Source organism: Pelodiscus sinensis, chromosome 1 (assembly GCF_052426305.1).
Source record: "Pelodiscus sinensis isolate ZL-2025 chromosome 1, ASM5242630v1, whole genome shotgun sequence".
NCBI lineage: Eukaryota > Metazoa > Chordata > Testudines > Trionychidae > Pelodiscus > Pelodiscus sinensis.
Window position 1 is genome coordinate 177,400,054 of NC_143052.1, and position 24,946 is coordinate 177,424,999.

Consider the following 24,946-nt stretch of genomic DNA (forward strand, 5'->3'; position numbering starts at 1 on the left):
CCATGGGGATAAAGTAGGAATAATAATAATTTAATCAAACATACAAAGTGGCTAACTTTGTCTAGAGAAAAAGCCTTCTTTAAAGCTTTTATAGAATTATCAGAGCTTCAAGTGAAAGTCAACAAATCACATGCACAGAAAAACATCACTGACAGTTGATGGGAGAAAATGTGGTCTCATTGTAATAGAAAGCAATTGTAACAGAATAAAAACTGCATCAAGTTTAATTTATACTGCACCACAGTATGTAGGATTTTTTTCTTTAGCAGAAATCTGAGTTTAGTGTGTTCTCTTTTGTGAAACATAGTTTGTTGGAATATTTCATTTTTCTAAATGCTCACAGAAAAGCTTTGATTGCCTGAGGAATATGAGGTTGGTGCACAAAGCTGAGGCAATGTCAATACAGCAGAGTCTTTAAAGTTTTTCATTGTTGACAGTAACATTGATGATTATATTGTAAGGGTGTTTAAAATTATGTGAAAAAACATGTCAGTAAGCCACTTTGGGATCTATATTAGGAAGCACTCTGGTAGACCCTTGTGTGTAGTGTTCAGCCTTTCGTTTTCAGCCTACTAATTCTCTTATTTGAACTTGTTTTTTTTTTTTTTTTTTAAAGGGAAAATAGGAACCAAATCAGCTTACATTTTTACACTGGAAAATGGGTTAAAAGTGGTTGGAAGGTTAACAAACTCCCCTTGAAAAGGTAGCTTGCCGCTTTGGGAGAAGGTGCAGTTGAAAATGTAACACCTTTTCTCCTTCCGTCTCAGTGCCACCCAACGGCTTGACTGTCCGTCCCCATAGCATGACCATCTTTGACATCACCCGCTTTAAACTGCCCCTTCACCACACTAAACATGTTTTTTCTCATAACTGTTGATGTGCGACTATGACAGCATAAAAAAGATCCATTCAGCCAATCAAAATGCAGCATTGGGCAACTAGTGTTCCAGCCAGATTCTGGTATAGATTATTTGCATGCCTGAATTTAACTCTATTTAGAAATTGTGTTTTCATAAACCTGTATTCTCTTTTGAATAAAAAGTAACCTAAAAACATGGCAGTGTTCATGTAACCTAAGTTACTAGGCTTTGGAAGCATGGCTTCATAAGAACATCTGCACTTGAATGGAACAGTCATATTTTTTTCTAAAGATTAAAGTTACCTAAGAATATAAAACACAAATAAGATAGAAGAACTTCCCCAGATGCAAAGTTTCGCTTGATTCACTTGACTGTTAATGGAAATTCATTTTAGAACAAATTAAATGAGACCAAAGGTAAGTCATTTAACTTTACCTGGCACATTTTGTGTGTTAAATAATATTGTGTGGATCAAACCAGTATTTATACCTTCTTGACAGTGTGTTCAATATTGCTGCTATGAGAGTAGAACACTGAGGTTGATTTCAACAAGAGCTAGAATAGCCTGTAAAATTAAATACATTCTAATAGTGTGGTGGATTACATTAAAAAATTATTAACACATAATAGAACTATCAGATGGCTGAGTTTGATCTTCATGTTTAAGTGTATACAGTCCCTCATTTTTTAAAATTTCTAGAACAATGGTTCCCAACCTGTGGTCTGCAGACGCCGGTGGTCCGTGACAATACTGTGTTGCCCCACAGACCCTTGAAAGTTCTTGAAGAGAGAACAATTTGATGATGGTCTGAAACCATGGGGTTAAGAGAAGGGCTGTTGTGTGCATCATTTCCCCAATTCTTCACCTCTTAAAACTCATAAGTTAAGCATATAAGAGTGCTGTTTCTTCCCCTTTCATCTGTAAGAGCTTTTCTTCTTTCATCCCAGGGTATTGGTGGGTAGCTCAAAGGGTATGTTTATAGTGCAAAACCCAAAACAAAATAAATCCTAAATGTGGCAGTGATCTCAGAGTGTGGGTCTACTGACTTGTGCTTACACTGTGTGCTAAAAATAACAGTGTAAATGTTCACTCCGAGGCTGATGCTCAGGCCCTGAGATCCACCCTTCCAGGTTCTAGTACGGAATGAGTAGAAATGTTACACTCCTATTTTTAGTGTTGTAGGTCAAACCTGAGTCTGAAGATCTACTGTGGTGGCTTTTTTGGCTATGTATGTGTAACCTAAGTTATTAAGATATGGAAGCATGAAAGAGTCATCCTACAGTCTTAGATGGTTTGACATGTAACCCTAATTCTGTGTATAACTTTGCTCATCAGGCATATTTAGGATCTCAAGCTTCCTTCCCTTTTTGTGTAGTTTTGTGAAGCAGAGAACATATAAAACATTCCCCGTTCTTCCTCCAAATCAGGGGCGGGGAACCTATTTTTGGGTTGAGGGCCACTGACCCCCAGAAAAAAGTCAGGAGCTGCACCTAAGTGATAAGGAAACCTCCCAATCCTCAATGACATGGCCCTGACTGAGAAGCAGAAAGACACTCCCCACATCTCTCGCACCCCAGAACCTAGGGGTGCCCTGGCTAGTAGATTTTGTATGCTCCATTCCTGTTGTGGGCTGGAGTGCTAGTGTGGGCTCCCAGTGCTGGGGTCGGGAGCCCCAAGCCTCGGAGTTTGGATCCAGGCCTTAAGTTCCCCACCCTTTCTCCAAACCATCCTGGCTGGCGGGGGGAGAGACGGGGAGGAAGGGAGGTTGTCCCACTAGTGAACTTGCAGTGTTTTCCATTCCCTGGACAGCTCTTGCTCACACAGAGAATAATTTGACTTACAATATTTAGGTAACAGTTGATTTCCCCTCACCCCCATACATATAGATAATTATTTGTTTTTTTGGTCATGTTTTCTTGTGGGGTTTTTTTAGACACATTTGTTGTAAAGCATATTAATTCAGTTCATTTTTTTAAAAATCATTGTTCACAACCATTTAATGCACTCGAAATAAAGTTTACAAAACCAATTGCATATTATTTTGCTTTAAGACAGTAAATGAGAAATGCAAAACAGCTGAAGCCCAAAATATTTGGGATACTATATAGAAACATTATTGAAATTATATAAAAAAAAATTCAATGAGGACAGTCATGTGTTAACAAGAGGAAACCACAAAGGGAAAGTGACAGTGTGTGGTGGGCGAGGGTGAGTATAGTGTGGGAGGGGCAGAGGTGCTGGTCATGGTCAGCAATGTGTGAAAAAGTAAACAAATTCCGTATTAGTATTAATAATGTTCTGTTTTATTAAAACAGTTTAAAAGCCATTATTTTTAAACAGTAGTTTCCTTTTAAAGTGTATGAAGGACTGGTTGACTCTAGACACCAATAGTGGACTTTAGAACTCCAGACACTAATAGGACTTTTTTCTCAGTCTCCAAAGTGAATCTGACCCATGTTGTTGTGGACTGGTAGTTCCAGTGTGTCTCTCTCTGTCTCTTTGAAATAAGTTTGGTGTCAGTCTAGTTCCAAGTGGATAAATATCCTCCTCACGTATACCACAATTGTAATGGGTGTTTTTGGCAGCCTTTTCAGAGAAGCCCAGGATGGAACTCCCCTTTTGACACATTGGTGATCTTTTCAGGGAGGCTTTGAGGCACACGGGGAAAGTGTATGACATTATTCTGCAAACATTTTATGTAATCAGATGCTGCTTTTGTAGTGCCTTACTGGATATACTTTATTGCATTAAAAAAAAAGGATTTCTCTTATAGCGGGGAGTGGATGACACATGTTGTGAGTGCTCTGAGAATGGAAGGCGAATATTTTTAAAACTTAGCTTTTTGTCATTACAGGTACTGCATTTTTTTAATATATAATACTCTTAAGATGTAATAAAACAAGTGGCAGCAACAAAGCATTTTGATCTGCCCCAAATACCTATTGCTTAGTAGGTAAACCAACATGTTAATATCTTCATGGATCAGTTTCATTTATCAGTCATGTATCAGAGGGGTAGCTACGTTAGTCTGAATCTGCATGAACAATGAGAAGTCCTGTAGCACTTTACAGACTACCAGTTTTATTGGAGTGTCGAGGGGCAGGCAGCCCCTGTTTTGGGGCATACTTTAGACCTGCTAGGCCTGGTTCCAAAGTACGATGCCCCTGTCTTAGGGGAAATACGGCCCACTGGCCAAGTCTTTTATGCATAGGCTCTGCGGCCTAGTCCTTTAAATGATCCCCCACTCGACGGGGGTCTGGGAAGGAGGGGTAGGGGGGCCCTGGTTCAGTGGGGGGACCTTCCCGAAACGCACCAAGACTGCTGGGGCTTTTCCAGCTCCCCACCCTGGGTCGCTTCCTACCCCCTTCCCGCGGCCTGCAGCGGTCCCACAGTCAGGCAGCAGTAGCCGCGTTTCCCAACCCAGCGTCTGGGGTAGCAGCGGCAGGTGGAACGACTGTGTCCAGGAAGGCTGTACAGTGGCTCTGACGTTGGGGTCGAGCCCGGCCTGGGCCTGGCAACGGCAAGATCAGCCTGCCCGGCGCCCCTCTCTCTGGCTGCAGTAGCTGTGGCTCTGGAGGTTTTGCCCTAGCTCCTTCTCCTCCAGAGGTCAGCCCCAACTGCGCAGTTCTGCAGCTCTTTATACCTGGGCTGCACTGGGAGCATGCCTGGCAGGGCTGCAGGGGTGGGGCCTTCTCAGCCACCTGGGCCAGGTGAATTCCATGGGTTTGAGTGCGGGGCGGTGCCACCCTGTCACATGGAGCATAAGCTTTTGTGGGCAAAGACCCACTTTGTCAAATGCATGCCACGCATGACATGCATCTGACAAAGTGGGTCTTTGCCCACAAAAGCTTATGCTCCAATAAATCTATTAGTCTAAAGGTGCCACAGGACTTCTCGTTATTTATCAGTGATGTAAACAAGCTATCTGTTTGGAACCTGATCAGTAAACAAAAGTCTAGTATTTTGTTGGAAATAACAGAGCACCATATACAGTAAAACTCCAATGGTCTGGCATCTGATGGTCCGGAACTTCTGATGGTCCGGCACCATCAGGAACCGGGAAGTGCTCCGGGCAGCCGGACCATTGGAGCTGCTCTGCCCCCAGGTTCCCCAATTCAGCAGCTGCTAAAACTGACCAGCGGCTGAATCAGGAAGCCTAGGGCAGAGCATCTGGGGCGCTGCTGGGTTGGTCCCATAGCGCTGCCCCTTGGGGCAGCGGGACCCAACCCAGCAGCGCCCCAGCTGTCCCCCATTTAGCCGCTGCTGAAACTGACCAGCGGCTGACTCCAGGAAGACTTGGGGATGCCTGGGACAGAGCAGCTGGGGTGTTGCCGGGTTGGTCCCACAGCGCCGAGGAGAGGCGCTGCGGGGCCAACCCGGCAGCACTCCAGCTGCTCTGCCCCAGGCGTCGTCCCCAAGAGCAGCTGGGGTGCTGCCGGGTTGGTCTCGCCGCGCCAAGGGTCGGCGCTACCAGACTGCTCTGCTGTGGGCGTCCCCGATTCAGCTGCTGCTGAAACTGACCAGCAGCGGCTGAATCAGGGACGCCGGAGGCAGAGCCAGACTATCGGAAGGGGGTGCTATGAGGGGCCTGGGGAGGCATTCCCCCCCACCCCACCCCAGACCCCTCATAGCCCCCCCTACTGATAGTCCAGCAAATCTGATAATCCGGCACCCCCTGGGTCCCAAAGATGACGGATTATCGGAAATTTACTGTATGTAGGTTTGTTCTCAGCTGTTTCCTGGAAGAAAAATTAATATTGCAGAGATATTTTGTGTTGTAATAGAGTCTTTTGTGGGTCCATTCAGTACAATTTCCCTATATCTTTAATTGCTTGTTTATAGTAGAAACTAAAAGCCCCTTTATAGATTAGAGGAATGTAATCCTGTAATCCCTCAGTATTTTTCCCATTACAGCAGCGACATCACACGATGAGACAAGTTTGAGCTAATTGGCCGGAGGTGGTTCCACTAACAGTTACATTTAAAATAAATTCCTACTTGGGTAAAAGATCATCTAATTTAGAATAAATATAGGGGGCATGCTTTATTCTGATAATTTATCCTACGTAAATCCTGTACCTGTGAATCAGGTAAGCAAGGTTTGGTTTCTGCATTGTTTGAAGAAATTTGAGATAAAGTACCCTTCTTAAGTATGTTTTTGTCTTTATTTTACATTTATTTAAAAAAAACAAACTTTAGCATCAATAAATGCTCAAGTATTTGTCCTAGAAGAGGGAAGATATTCCCATAGTCTGTTTTGAACAATTATTTTTCTTTGAAATGTTGAATCCAGAAGTGTTGAATGTGATATTTTATGTTAGGTCTTACTTCCCATTATTAATATTTGGGACTATTTGGTTCATCACCAGGAATGTACCCTTGTGGGCCTCTGAAATAGACACAGACGTGTCTTAAATGCCCAATTTGCACTTGCAATAGAAAATTACAAAATTAGGAGTGTCACAAATAGAACTAGGTATAACTTCTTAGAAATACACAAGAGATTTGGAGAGAAAACTGCAAAAGAGAAAAAAGTATGGTTAAAATATGTGTGTGTTTTCCTGTAAACCAGTAGAGTTGCTCAGAATGGAAGCTTGTGTATGGGATTTGTCGTGAAATATGATGTTGTAAATTACAGTTTAGCTTTGGCACCTAAGAGTGGTTAAGTTATCCAAGTTTATAGCACCATTTGAGGTTCACTTCTGCACAATAATTTTTGGTATCTTCCTCAGATAATGTTAAACATTTCCTTATATGGACAGGTGGCTTTCTGGAAAAGGCAAAATGGAGAATATGGATGCTAGGGATGTCAACATGCAGTCGACAGTACAATTAACTAATAAGCTTAAATTTATCGGTTAATCTTGTCGACAACTCACATCTCCCCCCCCCCCCTTTGTTTCAGAGGCAGCAAGGTGGGGAGGGAAGGAGGGAGCCAGTGCTGGGAGGAATTGGCTTAAAAGTCGCTTTGCCCCCCCAGTACTGGCTTTGTGGTGCTGCCCCTCTTCTCCTCCCCACACGTGCTGCTGTCTCTACCAAAGGCAGCAGCATGGGGGCCGGGGAGACTGCTGAAAAACAGCCTCTGTTTGCTGTGGGCCTGAGGCCCCCGTGGACAGAGGCTGTTCTACCTCCCATAGAACAGCCTCGGTCTGTGGCCAGCCTGGGCCTGCCGGAGAAAAAGGCTGATTCCTGGGAGCAGCCTCTTGCGGGGAAGAGACGGGTTGCTGCCAGACCACCCTCTGTCTGTGGCCAGCCTGGGCCACTGTGGACTGTGGCTGCTTCAGGGCACCCTCCCCTCCCGCCCAGGCAACAACCTTGGTCTGCAAGGAGCTTGGACCCCTGCGGACAGGGGCTGCTGCCACTCCATGCTGCTGCCTCTGTATCAGAGGCAGTAGCGCAGAGTGGTGGGCAGCCAGTCTGTGTGGGGAGCTGGTTTTTAAATTGGCCCCCCTGCAGATCAGTTCCCCCACCTGGCAAACCATATCTGAGACAGCAGCACAGGGTGATGGACCTCCGCGGGAATGGGCCGGAGCGCACTAGCTGTTGGACCTGCCCTTGGATACTATCAAATAGTTGTCTAACCGATAAGAATTCATGCGATTACATGACTATTCAGTTACCTGGTATCTAACATTCCTAGTGGACACACAGAATTATAGAGGAAAAGGTTTGGCATTAGGCAAGAAAAACAGGAACTTCTGAATTGAGTGCTACTTTCGTAGTTTAAAATAACTGCTGTTAATAGCTGTTTGTGTATATATGGTGTCTTACAAATACATAAAATTACAGGGTCTGGCTCTGAAGGATTGTCATAATACAGTACAGGGGGAGAAACACATGGCATGGTAATGGAATATGTGAAGATGGGAGGGTTACAGAAGATATCGAATAGGTATGTGGATACCAAATTTAATAACCTATCTGTATCAGGGTGGAGATCACTCATGAAAGACTTAATAAAAACAAAATGAATTTTGATTGGGGATTTGAAGGATTAGAATGAGTCTTCTAGGGTGGAGGCATCAGGGAGGAGAGACAAAGATTGCTTTGTAGGAGGAGGCATAAATAGCTTTTTTGTGCTAGCATTTTTAGTTATACAATAATTCAGCTTAACTGAATCAGTTATTTTAATGTAGCTCCTCTTCAAAAACAAAATTGTGAATGCTAAGAGCTTGTCTATACTTGAAATGATACAGCAGCACAGCTGTTGCGTAGATGTGGCCTACATTAATGGGAGGAGTTTTCCCATTGGCATACGTAATTCAGCTCCCCATGAAGAGCTAGCAATTCTTTTATTCACCCAGTGCTGTCTACACTGGGAGTTATGTGAACTAAAATACGTCATTCAGGAGTGTGGGATTTTACACACCTCTGGGAGACGCAGCTGTGCCAGTGTATGTTCCCAGTGTTGACTAGCCTTAATATAAACACTTGCCAGTGTTCATTCTAGATTGTGGCTTACTCTACTCTGAGTGTTAGTTTTCACTGTCTGCAAACTGTAACCAGGAGACAACATTGGTGAGTGTTGGTAGCAGCATTTAAAGTGTTTGAATGTCTGCACTAAAATATGAGATGATGTTTGTATGACCAAAAACCCTAGTATAGACATACCAAAGGAAGCATCAATGTGAGTAAAATTGGCATAGATTGGGTAGTACTTAACATTTATGCAACACACACATTTGAAAGTATTTCATAAGGTATACTGAAAAAGCTTACACAGCTGCGTTAACAGTGCTTTCTGATGGAGCTGTTAGTAAACAAATCAATCTGCAAATTCATTTTCTAAAGTTGATGAAGAAAAATTATGTAGGGGAAGCATACCCCAAGTAATTAACAAGTACAAGTGAAGGATGCATCTGTTGTTTTTCCATTGTTTCTCTAGTGTAGTGTTGCTTTTTGTAACTGTACTTTCTATATGTTTGTGCGGTACTCAGAAGTATTGTAATTCAAGAACAAATGTGCTTTCCTTCGTTAAAGGTAGTAATGGATTAATACTACAGATTGTACCTCCCTTAACTGGTACTCTCTGGTCTGGCAACATCCGTGGTCCGCCACCAACCATGGATATTCCTGGACCACAGAGCCAAGAAACAGGGAGGTCTGGCAGTGGAGCAGGAGCGCCGTTGGGGGCACCAGCAACTCAGCTAGGAGTCTGTGTGTGTGTGTGTGTGTGTGTGTGTGTGTGTAATCGGGTGGGGGGGCAGCTCCTGCCCCAGCGATGGCTGCAGGGCTCCGGCCACAGTGGTGGCCGTGACAGCAGCAGTACCAGCAGCGTCTAGGGAGTCTGGGGGAGCAGAGGGGCTGGGGCAGCAGTGGGACAAGCTGGTGTCTTAACCCATTGGCAGCCTGGGTTAGGAGAGTATGGACCTCCCCTGGTTCGGCAGATTCCCTCACTTGGGACCACCTAGTTCCTGAGGGTGTCAGACGAGTGAGATCCAACCTGTAGAATGGAAGGCTACATTGAGACCAAAAGGTAGCTTAAAATGAGTTAAAAATGGTCCCACTATTGCAAAACTGTCCTGGAACCTCAACACAAATAGGAGAAAATGACTATATGGGAGGGGGAAGAACAACTGGCTCCACTGTATGCATGGTACTGTCAAATGCATAAAGTAAAAAAAAAAAAAGATTTTTCTCTTCAATATTTTGATTAATCAGAAGTCTTGAAACTACAGTAGGTTTTAAAAACAATTCAAACAAATTTGAATTTGTCCCTTAATCTCAAATACATGTAGCCCTTTGAAATTCTTTTTTTTTTTTTTTTTTTTTTAATTTTTCATTTTATTTTTCAGGAATTTGTTTTGTTTTGTACATTAACATTTTTCTTTTTACTACATCAATATCTCAAATGACTGTATATAAATAAAAACAGTGTATGCATTTTAGTTTACCATACTATCTTTGTATTAATCATTATTGCAGTATATTGAAAGGTTTTAGAAATGAAAAAGAAGCACAGAATAGTATTCTGCATTTTCTGTTTTCATGGTTTGTGGTCTGCTGCTTACAATCAACGTATACCCTTGATAGGGGAGAGGGGAAAAGATGAGTCTGCACTAGCCATAGGGGGTACATGAGACACTAAATAATGGTATTGGACAGACTGACATTTTGGCACATGAATGCAAACAGTATGACAATAGCATCTAGAGCCATCACTTATTTGAAAGTTCATGTTATACAGTTTCTGATCAGTTTCAGGTACCATAATATAAATTCCTTTTTGATATCTTTTAGTGGTGATATTTTTAATAATCCTTGCTGATACTTTTGCCTATGATAGTCATGTGATTTTCTTCGGCGGATTCCATAATAGGTTAATTGAAGTCAGTACTTTAATGGCTGCATTTTCTAATATTCGACCATTTTATCAAGTGAGTTTTGAATGGCCAATTTCATCTGATGGGTGCTTGCTCTTCTATGTATGCCTCCATAGCAGCAAGATGTTTTCATTTGGGTCCTCTATAGTTATGCTTAATAGCACAACACTTTACATAAACATCAGAACTTTACTGTTAACAAGAGTGCCCAAGGCTTTTTGGTTTCACCTAATTGTATAAATAAATCTGGTATTTGTGTACAATGTGCCTTTATAAAGGCACATCCTGAAACTTTGAATGGACACTTCAGGATTGTTAGGAGGGCTTTCATGATGGCTGGCTTCCTCAGATCAAAGAAAGCTTAATAAAGCACAGAACTGAACCAGGATTTCCACCTGGTTATTGTTTGCTGTGGATATAAGAAAGCGGACAGCTTGGGGTGGTTTGCCTTTGGCAATTGCATCTAGTCAGATTTCAGTTTTTCAAGAATGAAAACTCACTCTTAACTCTTGCTAATGTTGAGTTTGGCAGTTAACTGATCAACCGACCCATTTCCAACTACACGGAGTTTGTGTGCCCGTCATGGCATGTCCAGAACGTTAAAGGCAATGAAATACTGTTAAGTACATTTCTGAGTCACTAAGTGGCAAGCACATGAGACTGCTACATGTTGTAGCTGTTCAGCATATCCGTAAATGCCTGGGAACATGTGGTTGCATTGGCAGCTTTGAGAAATAAAACTGCAGCCTGGTGAAGGTTGATTTCTGTCTGTAGCACCCAAGTGCCTTGTATAAAAACTACAGAGAACACATCTTCCTGCACTGTCTGATATTTGGTCACAGATTGCAGCCAGATGCTTGCCTGTGACAGCACCTCATCCTTTATTGCTTGTCCAGCATGTGGAAGACACACCAGCCTCAAGCAATCAAACCTCACTGGCTCCTAAAATAGGAGAAAACTACAGTAGTTTGAAACAGTATGCTGCAAAATACTTAAGTCAATATCATTTCCAGTTGTCTTTGTTAGTTTTAGTTAAGTATTTCCCTTTTCTTAATGTTAGGGATCCCTCCCTATTGTCCCTTACTAGAGGATCTGAGGAATCCTTCAGGGAGGTGTTGCGTTCTGCCACTTGGAAATGTTACAGAGTGAGCCCTCCCTGATCTCACTGTGATGCAACAGCTCCTGTCCTTTGGGTTTGACTCTAGCTCCTGCTGTGGGGATTGTAGTGCTTTTGAGGTGTAGCCTGACGGCCCCTTCCTGATGGCAGAAGAGTCGACAAGCCAAATTTGAGTAAGTGCTGCTGACACACCATCTGTTAGATCACAACACCTGGAGCAGAGATATATAGGAATCTTTTCTTTTTTTAAGATTTTTTACTTATAGGGGAAACAGCTATAACAAGTAATATCATACGCATCTAAAGATCTGTGACCAAGGACTGAGCCCTGCTCCCCCAGCTGTCCTTTACTAACAAAGATTGAATTTTACATTCTTCTTTGTTTTGTTCTTTGAAGGAAACTCAAAATGTCTTTTAGTCCAGTCTCCTGCACTCATTGCAAGACTAAATATTATCTAGATCATCTATGATAGATGTAAACTGCTCTCTAATGATGGAGATTACCCAGCCTCTCCAGGCAATTTATTCCAGTGTTTAACCACTTTGACAGGAAGATTTTCCTAATGTCTAACCTAAACCTCCCATGCTGCAATTTAAGCCCATTGCTTCTTGTCCTATCCTCAGAGATTAACAAGAACATTTTTCATCCACTCCCATGTAACAACCTTTTATGTACTTGAAAACTATCATCATGTCCCTTCTCAGTCTTTTCCAGACTAAACAAAGCAATTGTTTTCAATCTTCCCATATACAGGCAGTCCCCGGGTTATGTACAAGATAGGGACTGTAGGTTTGTTCTTAAGTTGAATCTGTATGTAAGTCGGAACTGGCGTCAGCCGCTGCTGAAACTGATCAGTTTCAACTGCGGCTGAATCTGGACACCAGTTCTGACTTACATACAGATTCAACTTAAGAAACCCAGGCGTCCTCAAGTCAGCTGCTGCTGAAACTGATCAGCGGCTGATTCCAGGAAGCCCAGGGCAGAGCAACTCTGCCTCGGGCTTCCTGTAGTCAGCCGCTGGTCAGTTTCAGCAGCGGCTGACTTGGGGACGCCTGGGGCAGAGCAGCTGGGGTGCTGCTGGGTTGCTCCAGTAGCGCAGCTCCTCGGGTGTTACTGGAGCAACCCAGCACCACCCCAGCTGCTCTGCCCCAGGTGTCCTGATTCAGCCGCTGCTGAAACTGACCAGCAGCGGCTGAATCAGAACGCCTGGGGCAGAGCAGCTGGGGTGCTGCCGGGTTGGTCCGGAGTGGCGCTGCGGGACCAACCCGGCAGCCCCCAGCTGCTCTACCCTAGGGGTAGGCAAGAAAAGCCTGGTCTGCTGGGCGGGGGGCACTAGCTGCACCCTCCCCCCCCAGCAGACCAGGGAGACGGGGGTGGCGGAACCGCCCAAGTCCTCCACGGCTTTGCTCCGTCTCCCTGGTCTGCTGACCTGGGAGACGCGGAGCAAAGCCGCAGAGCATGTGGGCAGCGGGACAGTCCAGGCGTACCGCGGCTGTCCCACCGCTGGCGTGCTCCGAGGCTTTGCTCCCCATCTCCCCGGTCTGCTGGTCAGACCAGGGAGACAGGGAGCAAAGCCTTGTAGCACACCCGCAGCGGGACAGCCCCAAGCGCGCCCGGGCTGTCCCGCTGCGGGCGTGCTCCGCGGCTTTGCTCCCCGTCTCCCTGGTCTGCTGGTCGGGAGACGGGGAGCAAAGCCGCGGAGCACGCCCGCAGGGGGACAGCTCAAGCGCGCCCGGGCTGTCCTGCTGCGGGCGTGCTCCAAGGCTTTGCTTCCCGTCTCCCTGCAGACCAGGGAGATGGGGAGCAGCTTTTCTCGCCCCGGAAGACGGGGGCAGCGGACCGCGGCGCATCTGGGCGTCCCGCTGCTCCCGTCCTCCGGGGCGAGAAAAGCCCTGTTCCTAACTGCGGATCCGACATAAGTCGGATCCACGTAACTCGGGGACTGCCTGTAGGTCATATTTTCTACATCTTGAATAATTTTTGTTGCTCTTCTCTGGACTTTCTACAGTTTGTCCGCAAATTCCCTGAAATGTAGCACTCAGAACTGGAAAGACAGTATACTCCATTTGCGGCCTAATGAATACACAGTACAGCAGAAGAACTAATTCGTGTGTATTGTATTAGCAGGGGTATTGAAAGTATCCCAATTTGTTCAGATCATTTTGATTTTTAATCATGTCCTCCAAAGCACTTGCAACCCCTCCCATCTTGATATTGTAATACATAAACTCTGGAAAAGTCAGTGCAAAAAAAGAATTAAGCGGGCAAAAGCAGAATTTGAAGAGCAGTTAGCAGAAAATAAACTAACAGCAATTTTTTGCTAAGTACATGAAAAGCAGGAAGCTTGACATAATCTGTAGGATGATTGAGGTGTTATAGGAGCACTCAAGGAAGAGAAGCTAAGTGAAATCTTTGCATCAGTCTTCACTGCAGAGTATTTGAGGGGGATTCCCATACCTGAGCAATATTTTTTAGATGACAGATCTGAAGAACTGTTCCAGATTGAGTTGTCCGTAGAGGTGGTTTTGAAATAAATTAATAAACTAAGCATCAATAAATCACAGGACCAGATGGTATTTACCCAACATTCTAAAGACTTCAGATACGAATTTGCAGAATTATGAACTGTGATATGTATCTTATCTAAATCCGCCTCTACCAGATGACTGGAGAGTAGCTAATTTACATTAGCTGTTGGGTGGAGGTGGAATGGGAAAGGCTTCAGGGGAGTATCCTGGCCGTTAGGCTAGCAAGTCTAAGTTCCGTACCATAGAAAGTTTTTGAGACTGTAGTAAAGAACAGAATCACCAGATACCCAATGAACACATTATGTTGGGGAAGTGTCACCATGGCTTTTGAAAAGAAAAGTTGTGTGTTGGCAGTCTTAGTATTCTTTGAGGAGGTCAATAAATGTGTGGACAAGGGTGATTCAGTGGGTGTAGCGTACTTGAACTTTCAGAAAGCATTTAAGGAGCTCTCTTAGGCCATGTCTATACTTCCTGGTGGGTCGACGCTACAGAGCACTTGTAAATCAGCAACTGATTAAAAGATGAGAAATAAAGGGCAAAAATAAATAGTCAGTTTTCATATTGGAGAAAGATAAATAGGAGGGTCTCCCAAGGGTCTGTACTGGTACCTATGCTGTTCAGCATATTTATAAATTATCTGAAAAAAAGAGGTTTACAGTGAGGTGGCATAATTTGCAGATGGTACACAGCTACTGCAGGTACTTAATTTCAAAGCTGTCTGTGAAGCAAGGGATTTCAGAAAGCTAGGGATATGTCTACACTGCATTCCTCTTTTGAGGAAACCTTAAATCTCAAGGGTTATTTCGAAAGAAGGGTTTTTTTTCTCTCGAAATAACTGCATCTAAACAGCATTTATCATCTCTAAATAGGGTATTTTTAAAAAGCAGCTGTCCGCGGTTATGCAAATGAAGCACGGGAAATTCAAATCCGCGCTTCATTTACAATTTCGTTTGTCTGAATTTACATTCCTCTCTCAAAAGAAGAATGCAGTGTAGACATACCCTGGGTGACTAGGCAACAAAGCGGCAGATGAAATTTGAGTGTTGATAAATGCTAAGTAATGGCCAATGGAAAACGTAATCCCAAGTGTCAATACAAAATGATTCTGTGTACACTAGCTGTTATCACTCACATGTTTTGGAGTTATCGTGGATAGATATCAATGGTCAGCAGCACTTTAAAAACCAACAAAACCAAAATCTTAAACATGTTAGGAACCATTAGGAAAGGGATAGCTAATAAGACAACTATGCTGATACATGGTATGCCCATGTTTTGATCACTGCATGCAGTTCTGCTTTTTCTGTCTCAAAAAAAGATACTAGAATTGGGAAAAGCATACACAGAAATGCAGCAAAAATGACGAAGGATATGGAACAGCTTCCATATGAGGAGAGATTAAAAAGAACTATATCTGTACATCTTAGAAAAGGGTTTAGTTCACTAGTTTAGCATTATCTATCCAAATGGTTTAATTTCCTGACGACAGCTATTTACAAAGATGAGGTAATGATATATACGTCCTTGTTTCAGTGTGCGTACTGCATGTAAAGATTTGTGCTGGATGACTGAAATATTTGGATGAGTTTCATAATCTCTGCATATCTTATGCAACTTTAGAAACAAACTCTACTAAAAAGTTATCATGAAAAGGTAATGTTTAACCATAGCCCCAATATTTATTGTTTCAGAAAAATTTGTATTACTTTAACTGCATTTAATTTTTATTAATAGGAAGTGCACTTTTCCCCAAACCCTATGCTTTACATACCCTTCTCTTACAAATATAATCACAGTTTTGATTTCAGTATGTGATCAACAAAATTCGGAACAAAAAATATCTTGCAAATGCCAGTAAATATTTCCTTCTTTTTTCCTTCTCTGAGCAGAAATGTAATATGTTAGATCAGAGCAGTGGCCAATAACTTAAAAGTTTCATTGTGGTGATTTAGTGAAACTTCAAGTCTGTTATCATTTGTGTTTTTCCCCTTTGTCAGAATTAAGATATATTTTTGGGGGATGAGGGAGAAAAAGAAAACATTCGTTTTTTTAATATATGAGAAAACATACATTTTAAAATGTACATGTTTGTGCTATCTTGAAACTAAAAATACTAAGTTTCTTCATGAGGGTAGCCATTCTTGAAGGAAGCTTAAGCCATGTTTTGTTCTTAATACTTGTTTTCATTAAGTCTTTAGTTTATCAGATCGTATTGGCAGATATAAAGTGTACCAGACCTTGACAAGTTATTATGTTCACTGCTAGAAGTGGACTGACATTGGTTAACAAGCAGAGTAAAATTTAGAAGGGAAAATGGGAGAGACTAGTGATTTCAGATATCATGTCTTCTTCTACAGGGATGCTTTTTTTAAACTAGGAAAAAAGCCCATATAGCTGTGTTCTCTGTGTTGCACACTTGGGGAGAAATAGGTGACTTTCTGAGATCTGTTTTAAACAGTTAGGTTTTAAAACTGGTTGCATATGAACTCATTTGTGATGTTTGAAGAGATTAGTTAAGACATAAAGTTTCAATTTAGTTGCTCCATACAAGGAGGACCATGAAGCCTGTGAGGCTCTCTACAGGTGGAAGGATCTGTTCACATGGATACAGTTGCAGAATTGGCAGGGAGGAGGTTTACAGGGAACACACAAAGTAAATAATTAGGTCTCTGAAAGCTAATAGGTTATCATTGCTAAGACCATTTCCAGCTAGCTAGCCAGTTATTCCCTGTGTTACTTGCTACTTGGCATCCTTAAAAGCAGTATAGGAAGGGCCACCAAGAGAACTTGGGGTTTTCTGTCAGGCCTTTGTGGATGCACTCTGAAATTTCACACATGCTGCTTGGTTTTCTTTAGTGCACAGTCTGACAGCAGGAAAATGCTTAAAGAATGCGCAATCTGTCTTTGTGCATACAAAATATTCATTGGAAGCTTCTTTTGTGTCTCTAAAAGAAATATAGATAAATATAGATAACTTTTTACTGATGTATTAAGGGTAAGAATAAAGGCGCATAAATCATATGGGAAACTAAAGTATGATTCCCACATGCTAACTCTGCTACAGTATGCATCTTTCTGTAATTTACAAAGCTGTGCTATTTTCAGACCAAGATGAAGTTATACAGTTATTTTGCCATTATATAGACATTATTCTCATCATTTTTTGTACTTGTTTACAGCACCAGCAAACATTTCTGAATCAGCTGAGGGAGATCACTGGTATCAATGATATCCAAGTCCTGCAACAGGCCTTGAAGGTATTGTGGATTTTTAATGAATATCTGACTGATAGGAGGCAGCATGGGCACATGCTGTGAGTTAATCTCTTGTGATGTCACCATATACCTCTACTCAAGATTTTAGCAATATTCTCCAATGCAAGGAGGCAAGATTAGATATGAAAAATAAGTTGGAAATTGTTTTTGAGGGTGATCAGATAGAAGGAAGTGGAGTGTTTGAATGCTGCATTTATATACAGGCAGTCCCCGGATGACGTCAGTCTGACTTAAGTCGGACCCCTAGATACGAATGGGGGGGGGCCCTGCTAGTGTGGGGTGCCTCCCCCACTGTCGCCGCCTCCAGCGGCATGGGGGGCGCTTCCCCCCAGCAGACCAGGGAGATGCGGAGCGGGTTGTCTCGCCACGGAGGACGCGGGCGGCAGGACCGCTGAGACGCACCTGTGTCCTGCCGCCCACGTCCTCCGCGGCGAGAAAAGCCGCTCTGCGTCTCCCTGGTCTGCTGGGGAGGGGAGGGGCGCAGCTAGTGCACCGCCCCCCCCAGCAGACTAGGCTTTTCTCGCCGACGCCTGGGGTGGAGCAGCTGGGGGGCTTCCGGGTTGGTCCCACAGCGCCGAGGTGCGGTGCTACTGGACCAACCCGGCAGTGCCCCAGCTGCTCTGTCCCAGGCGTCCAGATTCAGCCGCTGTTGAAACTGATCAGCGGCTGATTCCAGGATGCCCGGGGCAGAGCAGCTCTGCCTCGGGCTTCCTGTAGTCAGCCACTGGTCAGTTTCAGCAACAGCTGACTGGGGAACACCTGGGGCAGAGCAGCTGGGGTGCTGCCGGGTTGGTCCAGTAGCGCCGAGGAGCAGCGCTGTGGGACCAACCCAGCAGCACCCCAGCTGCTCTGCCCCAGGCGTGTCCGATTCAGCCGCTGCTGGTCAGTTTCAACAGCGGCTGAATCTGGACGCCAGTTCCGACTTACATACAAATTCAACTTAAGAACAAACCTACGGTCCCTATCTTGTACGTAACCCGGGGACTGCCTGTATCAGAAAATATCAATAAAAGTACCATCTGATTCTTTGGAATGGCATTTCCATTGATGGGTCTAACTCTAAGGAAAATTACAAAAGGAAGCTGTTGTCCATGGCAGTGTTTCCCAATTGGTGCTCCGGGGAACCCTGGGGATCCACGAAGCGAAAGCAAGGGTTCCGCGAAGAGCGAGAACTCCACCGCCACCTGTTAAAGAGACAGAGCCATGGCAAGGGCATTTTTTCCCCCCCCTCAACGAAACATGGCAGGGGCCTTTGGGTTTTTTTAAGGCAACTCTAGGGGTTCTGTGGCCAAATAAAATTGGGAAACACTGGTCTACGGTATCTTCTAATTGGGAGTAAACATGCCCACAAAATTATTTGATTAGAAACTAGACAAATATAAAATAAAAGTTTGAAGAGGTACATATATTAGGCTGTGGCTAATTTGACATGGAAAAAATGAAATGCAAGCGTATGACAATTGAAGTTGATCATCACAGAAAGAAACTTGACCTTTCTTTTTCTGTTAACATTTGAAGGACAGCAATGGAAACTTGGAATTAGCGGTGACTTTCCTTACTGCAAAGAATGCCAAGGTTCCTCAACAGGAGGAAACAACTTACTATCAAACAGCACTTCCTGGGAATGAGAGATATATCAGTGTGGGCAGCCAGGCAGACACAAGTAGGTATTTCTATCTCTATATAAATGGCTTTAAAGCAAAGAAACTACCTGATTATAAGGGCTTAGCATCAGTTCTGCTTGTAAATTTGTTAACTTGACATTTTTTAGATTTTTAGTTGCTCTTGTTTATTTCAGCATAAATGTTATTCTGTTTAGCTACCTCTTGATATTTATTAACATAGTGATTTTTGGTATTAGTTAGAAATTGAACTGGGCCTACAACACATTTTTTGCCTGTTATGGGGTTCCTGGGTGGGGTACGCCAGTTCAAGAAGGGTAAGTAAAGGGAGGCAAAAGACTACAAGAATAAGAGTTCTTCAGCTCTTAATAAAAATAAATATTAAAGCTGTAAATAGTGTGATAGAAGTGACATTACCATATATGCATTATAAGGACCCAATCTTGATAGAGGAAGTGGTATCCATGAGCTAAACTGATAACTTGCCGCAAGACCCCAAGCAGTGCAAAACTGCATAACTTCCTTGAAGTCACTAGAATTACACTTTAAAAGAGCATGGGCTCTTGCTCTTAAAACTTGTATTTCAGGAAGTAATGGTAACACACATAAATGCATTTTGTTCAGGGTTAGGGTTTCATATCCCTTATATGACCTTATCCATTATAAAATTTAGTTTTGTGTCTCAACTACTTGGAGATGAAAGAATATATTTGTATCCTATTTGAAAGCTTATTTATGTGGTGGAATAGCTGAGCTAATTCAGATTTTCAGCATAACAGCACAGAACAGTATATTTAACCCTCTGTTTTCTGGTCTCCCTTCATAAAATGCATCAGGTACATTGTGGAAAATTAGAATTTTGCAAGAATAGATTAAACAATTTTTTAAAATTTTAAAGTAATTTAGCTTTGGGTAAAGTCAGAAAAGCTTCTGATCTAAAATGGTACATAATTAATGTGTCTGCTTCCTCTGTCGATCTAGAATCACAGATACGTACTTTTCTGAGAGGATTTTGCTACTGCAATATTTATTACTATTACTCCAGAGCAAGTACAGATATGTGATAATGAGCTATAGTCTGTTGCCATTCATGTTTCATTAACTTCTCAGTTGGTGAAAATAGTCTAGTTGCAGAATCACATTCTGTCCTTAATATATACCCCATATAACCTTACTGGAGAGATGAGGATTGTATAGGAGTTAGGGATGTAAGTGAGTAGTTGAGTCAAGAACTCGACTACTCAGTCCCCCCACTCTTTTTACCTATGTATCAGAGGCAGCAAAGGGGCGGGAATAGGAGCCGGCCCTGGGAGTGGGGGGAGGGAGGAATGTCTTAAGAGCCTCTGTTCATGGTGGCTGGGGCTGCTGCCAGAGCAACCTCTGCCCACGGCCAGCCTCGGCCGCCATGAACAGGGGCTGCTGGACCTGGTGCAAACCGGGACCAAGCAGTCTTGGCTCATGCTGGTCCTGGACTGCTGTGGCTCTGCATTTTGAATGTAATAAGAGCTGCAGGGGTCTTGGACCAGCACAAGCCAGAATTGCTCAATCCTGGCTAGTAGCAGGTCCATGAGCTACCCCCTCTGTGGCTCAGCAGATTACATGTAGTAGGAGCTGGGCTGCCTGCACGTGTGAGCTGGGACAGTGCACCTTCCTTTATGGACTAATTGTGTAGTCAATACAAATTGTATTGACTACATGATTAGTCAATTACCCACCTCTTAACATCTCTAATATGAGTAGAATCTGGCCCACAAAATGCATGGAGAACATTGTGAGTTTGAAATCCAGGCTTAATTTGCAGCATTGGTCATTATAAGAAAAAAATAAATGGAACCTGATTAAATATTGAAAGTTCATCAACAAGTAGTGACTATTGTAGAGTAAAAACACTTAAGACATTTTGGATATTGATATCCCTTATATTATCTGCTGACTATTCAAATCCATTGGCATCAAAGCTAGAATGTCCTTAGTTCCTTGCAGTCTATCTTATATTCATTCTGCAACTGAATTTGGTAGTGACATCCTGGTTTATTTCTGCACTTGAGAAAACCATTAACAATTCATCATGCTTTAGGTTTCTGCTGAAGAGGAATCCTTGACAAGGATAGCAGAGAATTTGCATATCAGTAGAGAGGAACCTTTTTTTTTTTTTTTTTTTTTTTAACAGAGCTTTGAGGAACTTTGTAAGCTGCTCTATCCTCAGCTCAGTCCATTTTCTGCTGAGGACTTTTATCGTGTCCACTTCCTTTGTTTGCGTTTTTTTAAAATAGCAAAAACTCAAAACAAATCACTGGGACACTCCACTGCAATCAGAGTATGAGTGGGGAGGGAGTGGAAGTAAGACTGTGTTGATTTGAGTGGAGAATGGAAACAGGTGGGTTAAGATGAAATGTGAAACCATGATAACATGATTACTTAGACCTTCATTCCCTTCAGTGAAGATGGATGTTGATTCCACTTTATATCTGTAACACTAAAATTGTTGAACTCCATTAAATATACCACAAAGGTGTAATTATCTCAAGTTAAAAACATGTCTTACTGCTTAATCATCCATGTTCATTTGAAATTCAAGATGTCATGAGTCATCTAGATGCATAGTGCTATAGTTTCTCAACTATCCAGATGAGGAATGAGAGGTCAGCAAACAAATACCAGGAACTCAGTCCCTTATTGGGCAACAAAAATATCTGGTTATTGAGACTTTTGAGGGTATGCCAAACAAAAAAGCATAGTGGGTGTATTCTTGAGGTTATTGGCTTGATTGGTGCTATATTGTGGAAAGATGGTTGCTTATTGAAGAATAAAATATTTCATGAGTTACGAAGTACATTATCCAGCATGGAAGTATGAGGAAACTGTAGCTCTTCAAGAGTTATAGTTTTCTTTTGAGACCCTGTTTATAGCAAATTACTAGCTTGTCAGCAGTTGGAAAAGCTATTCATTGAATGTTGACTTATTTAGATATTAAAAATTATCTATGTTTTTAAAATTAACGAAAGTAAAGAAAATCTTTCCACTTCTACCTCCAAACAATGCTCTTTATTTCAGAAGTTTGATAATGTTGTTGCTTATCAGAAATTAATTGTGTTAAACATGAAGGCCATATTATCCCAGAAGCCTTAATACAGCCTTCACTTGTGCATGCTAAACTTTTCATGTTACAACATCTGCATGTGCAGTTATCAAGCACCAACAGCTACATGTTTGGTTGATTTGATCACCTGTACCTGGAAGTGGTAGTTGTCAATTGGGGTGCGTCTACACAGCAGTGCTTTAACTCAAAATAAACTGTGCAAATTGAACTACATTAATTCGTAGCTTATTTTGAAATTGGGAGTGTCTACACGGTGCCTATTTCAAAATAGAGTGCTCTTCCTCTGACTTTCCTTACTCCTCATACAATGAGGGTTACAGGAGTTGGAGTAAGAAATTTTCCAAAGTGACAGTATTTCAACATGATTTTGAGATAAATGCCTGCTGTGTAGATGCGGACTAAGTTATTTCAAAATAATGTTGCTGTGTAGATGTACCCTTAGTGTTTATGCAAATAGAAACCATAACTTGAAAACTTGTTCAGTGATGGGGTTGCAATCCACTCATACAAAAATCCTGTTCTAGAGTTGCCATAATACTCTTCGCTGTGTCACATGGATTCCCTGTGTTACAAAAGAAAGCTTGCGGTTTTTTTTGGAAAAGGGCCACTGTGCTTATAGCAACACAAAAAGCCAGTGAACTACATGTGAAGTACAGTGTTGAATTTTGATGTGCCATTATAGAACACTTGAATCACTTTCTACCTGAAGTTCAGTGCTTTTAGAAATATGATTTGAAGCATGCTACCTCAGTTTATTTTTGTCTGGGGGGAGCGGGTTAGAACCATTACATAGTTAAACATAATATTTTCTCCATTTATTTGAGAAACTTAAATAATCCAGGGTTAGAGAAGGAAGAATCAGTGAAAGGGGAAGAAATTCATTTTAGAAAAATATTGTCTTTGGGTCAAACCCCAGCCAAGCCTTGCAGAAACAGACAGACACACATCACTCTGTACTAAAATTCAGGAATTCTCTTCCTCATGCCACCAAAATTCAGTTCCTGAAATATTTCATGCATAGAAATTATTCTTCTGTATAATCTTTAAGTTCTTTTGGCAGAGAACTATACCTTGTATGCCTATAGAGCTATATTACTTAGAGCAGAGGTGGGGAACATCTGGCCTATGGGCTGTATCTGGCCCCTGCTTATTTTTATCCAGCCCCCAGCAAGTCTCTGTGCTGCAGAATGGAAACGGTGAGCTTTGGTGCTCCACCACTAGGCTGGAGCACTGGCTTGTGGTGATCCAGGAAGCTCTACATGCTCTCCTTTCCTTCTGGTGCTGCCCCACAGCTCGCATTGGCTGGGAACCACAAGCAATGGGAGCTATGAGGACAGAGTCTGCTGGTGAGGACAGTGCATGGAGCCACCTTTTCCCTCCAGGGGCCGTGCGCACACATGCTGCCTGCTTCCAAATCTGTGATATGCTTGAAGTAAGCACCCTGAACCCTCTCCTGGACTTCAGTCCTCTGTGCCAGCCCTGAGCCCCCTTCCGTACTCTTAACTCCTGCTAAAGAGGTTAAAATGTGTTTGTTTATGTAAATGTATATTCGCTGTATTACACATGCAGTTGGGGGAAGAGGGATAGGAGGAGGGAGCTGGTGCTCATGGGTAGCCAACTTTTTTAAGCTGGCTCCCTGCGAGCACTGGCTTCCATTCCCCACCTTCCCCACCTGTGGGCCGTTGTGGGAGCTGGTATGTGCGAGGAGCTGGCTTACTGCACGTATTGACTCCTGTCTACCCCCTGTGCTGCTGCCTCTGTATGAGTGGGGGGACAGGTGGTTCCATGGGAGCTTTTAAACCAGCTCCCTGCAAGCACTGGCTCCGCCCCTCTGTGGGAGGCAGCTGGGGGTGGGAGCAGGCGGCTTACAGGAGCCAGTTTGAAAAGTTCCCCACACGCACTGGCTCCCACCTCTGCCCCTGCCTTTCACTTCATCTGGTACAGAGGCGGCGGCGGTGGTGGTGGTGGGGACTTCACGTAACAGAGGGGGTTAACCGATGAACCTGGGCCCATCAGTTAACTGTATTCTCGCTACATGGGTGCATCCTTAATACCCACCCAGAGTCTGCACCCCCTACCGCCTGAGTCAGTCCTGAGCTCGCTCCCGTTACTCAACTCCCACCCTGAGCCCTCTCCTGCACCCCCAAATACCTCATCCCAAGTCCCATCTCACAGACTGCACCCCTCACTCAGAGCCTTCTGCCTCCTCTTACACACCAATCCTCTGCCCCAACATTGAGTCCCTTCCCACACCCTGAACCCCTCCTTTTTGGCCCCATCGCAGTTACAGGATTGGCCGCTTTCCTGACCAGGTGGATCTGATGCCATTGCCATTTGCGACAGTGAATCCAGTCTGTTTGGGAAAGTTGGTAACCTTAATCCCAAAGTCTAGAGGAACCACTGAGCCTCTGCATGCTGTCCCTCTCGTGTGGGTATATGTGACCCACAACTGTTTTTTTTTCTTTTTCTGGGGGGTCAATGGCCTTTGATTGGAAAAAGACTCCCCACCCTGAACTAGAGGGGCATTGGCTTTGTTGCTTCTGGAGGCTGAGCTTGTTGAACGCATGATGGGCTCCTTGCATTCGTCTTTTCTCCCTATCAACTCCTTGTGTGCCAAGTTCTTCTCTATTTCACTCCCATTTACCTCATTCCTCTACCATTCTTACTTATGTTCTTTCTGTTCTGCAAATGAGTCATCCTGCAAATGAGTCATTTGTACTGTATTGGGATGAATGGCTGGCTTCAGATGAGGATTGGTGTTATGCTGGATGGTAGTGGCCATCAATTAGATCTTTGACCTGTAGACAACTATGACACTCTTTGAAGGTGCAGAGTCTAACTGGATCCCAAAGGCTCTGAAATTGCTCTTTTCATTCTTCTTGGTTTTCTGATTTTTACCAAATTCAATAGGGTTCTGCCTTTTGATACTCAAAATATATTCCCTGAAATTTTGGAATTGATCGGATGCAACATTCAAAAAGTAATGCTTTAAGAGCAAAGAAATTCCATTTGGTTGAGTTTACAATCTCACTTTGGTTAGCCTGTAATAAATACAATTTATGTAATCTTAGCTATTTAATCCCAATATGGCAGCAGTTTGAAAATCTTGGCCTTCCCAG

General features: G+C 43.1%; 1 protein-coding gene and 1 long non-coding RNA gene across 5 annotated transcripts in view; one reads left to right on the forward strand and one right to left on the reverse strand.

Moving 5' to 3' along the window:
* LOC112547591 (uncharacterized) overlaps nt 1–780 on the reverse strand; it is a 30,708-nt gene extending 29,928 nt beyond the window's left edge. Inside the window, exon 1 of the long non-coding RNA XR_003091356.3 lies at nt 643–780. This is a non-coding gene — a long non-coding RNA (uncharacterized LOC112547591). The remainder of the gene's footprint in view (nt 1–642) is intronic.
* USP25 (ubiquitin specific peptidase 25) overlaps nt 1–24,946 on the forward strand; it is a 135,621-nt gene that overhangs the window by 21,162 nt on the left and 89,513 nt on the right. For 3 of the 4 annotated variants that reach the window (XM_075909861.2, XM_075909871.2, XM_075909879.2), the window contains 2 exons: nt 17,010–17,087; nt 18,624–18,768. In XM_075909861.2, coding sequence (XP_075765976.2) covers nt 17,010–17,087; nt 18,624–18,768 — 223 coding nt within the window. Of the gene's footprint in view, nt 1–17,009; nt 17,088–18,623; nt 18,769–24,946 lie in introns of those variants that run through there. The other variant, XM_089773501.1, reaches the window with a different exon arrangement.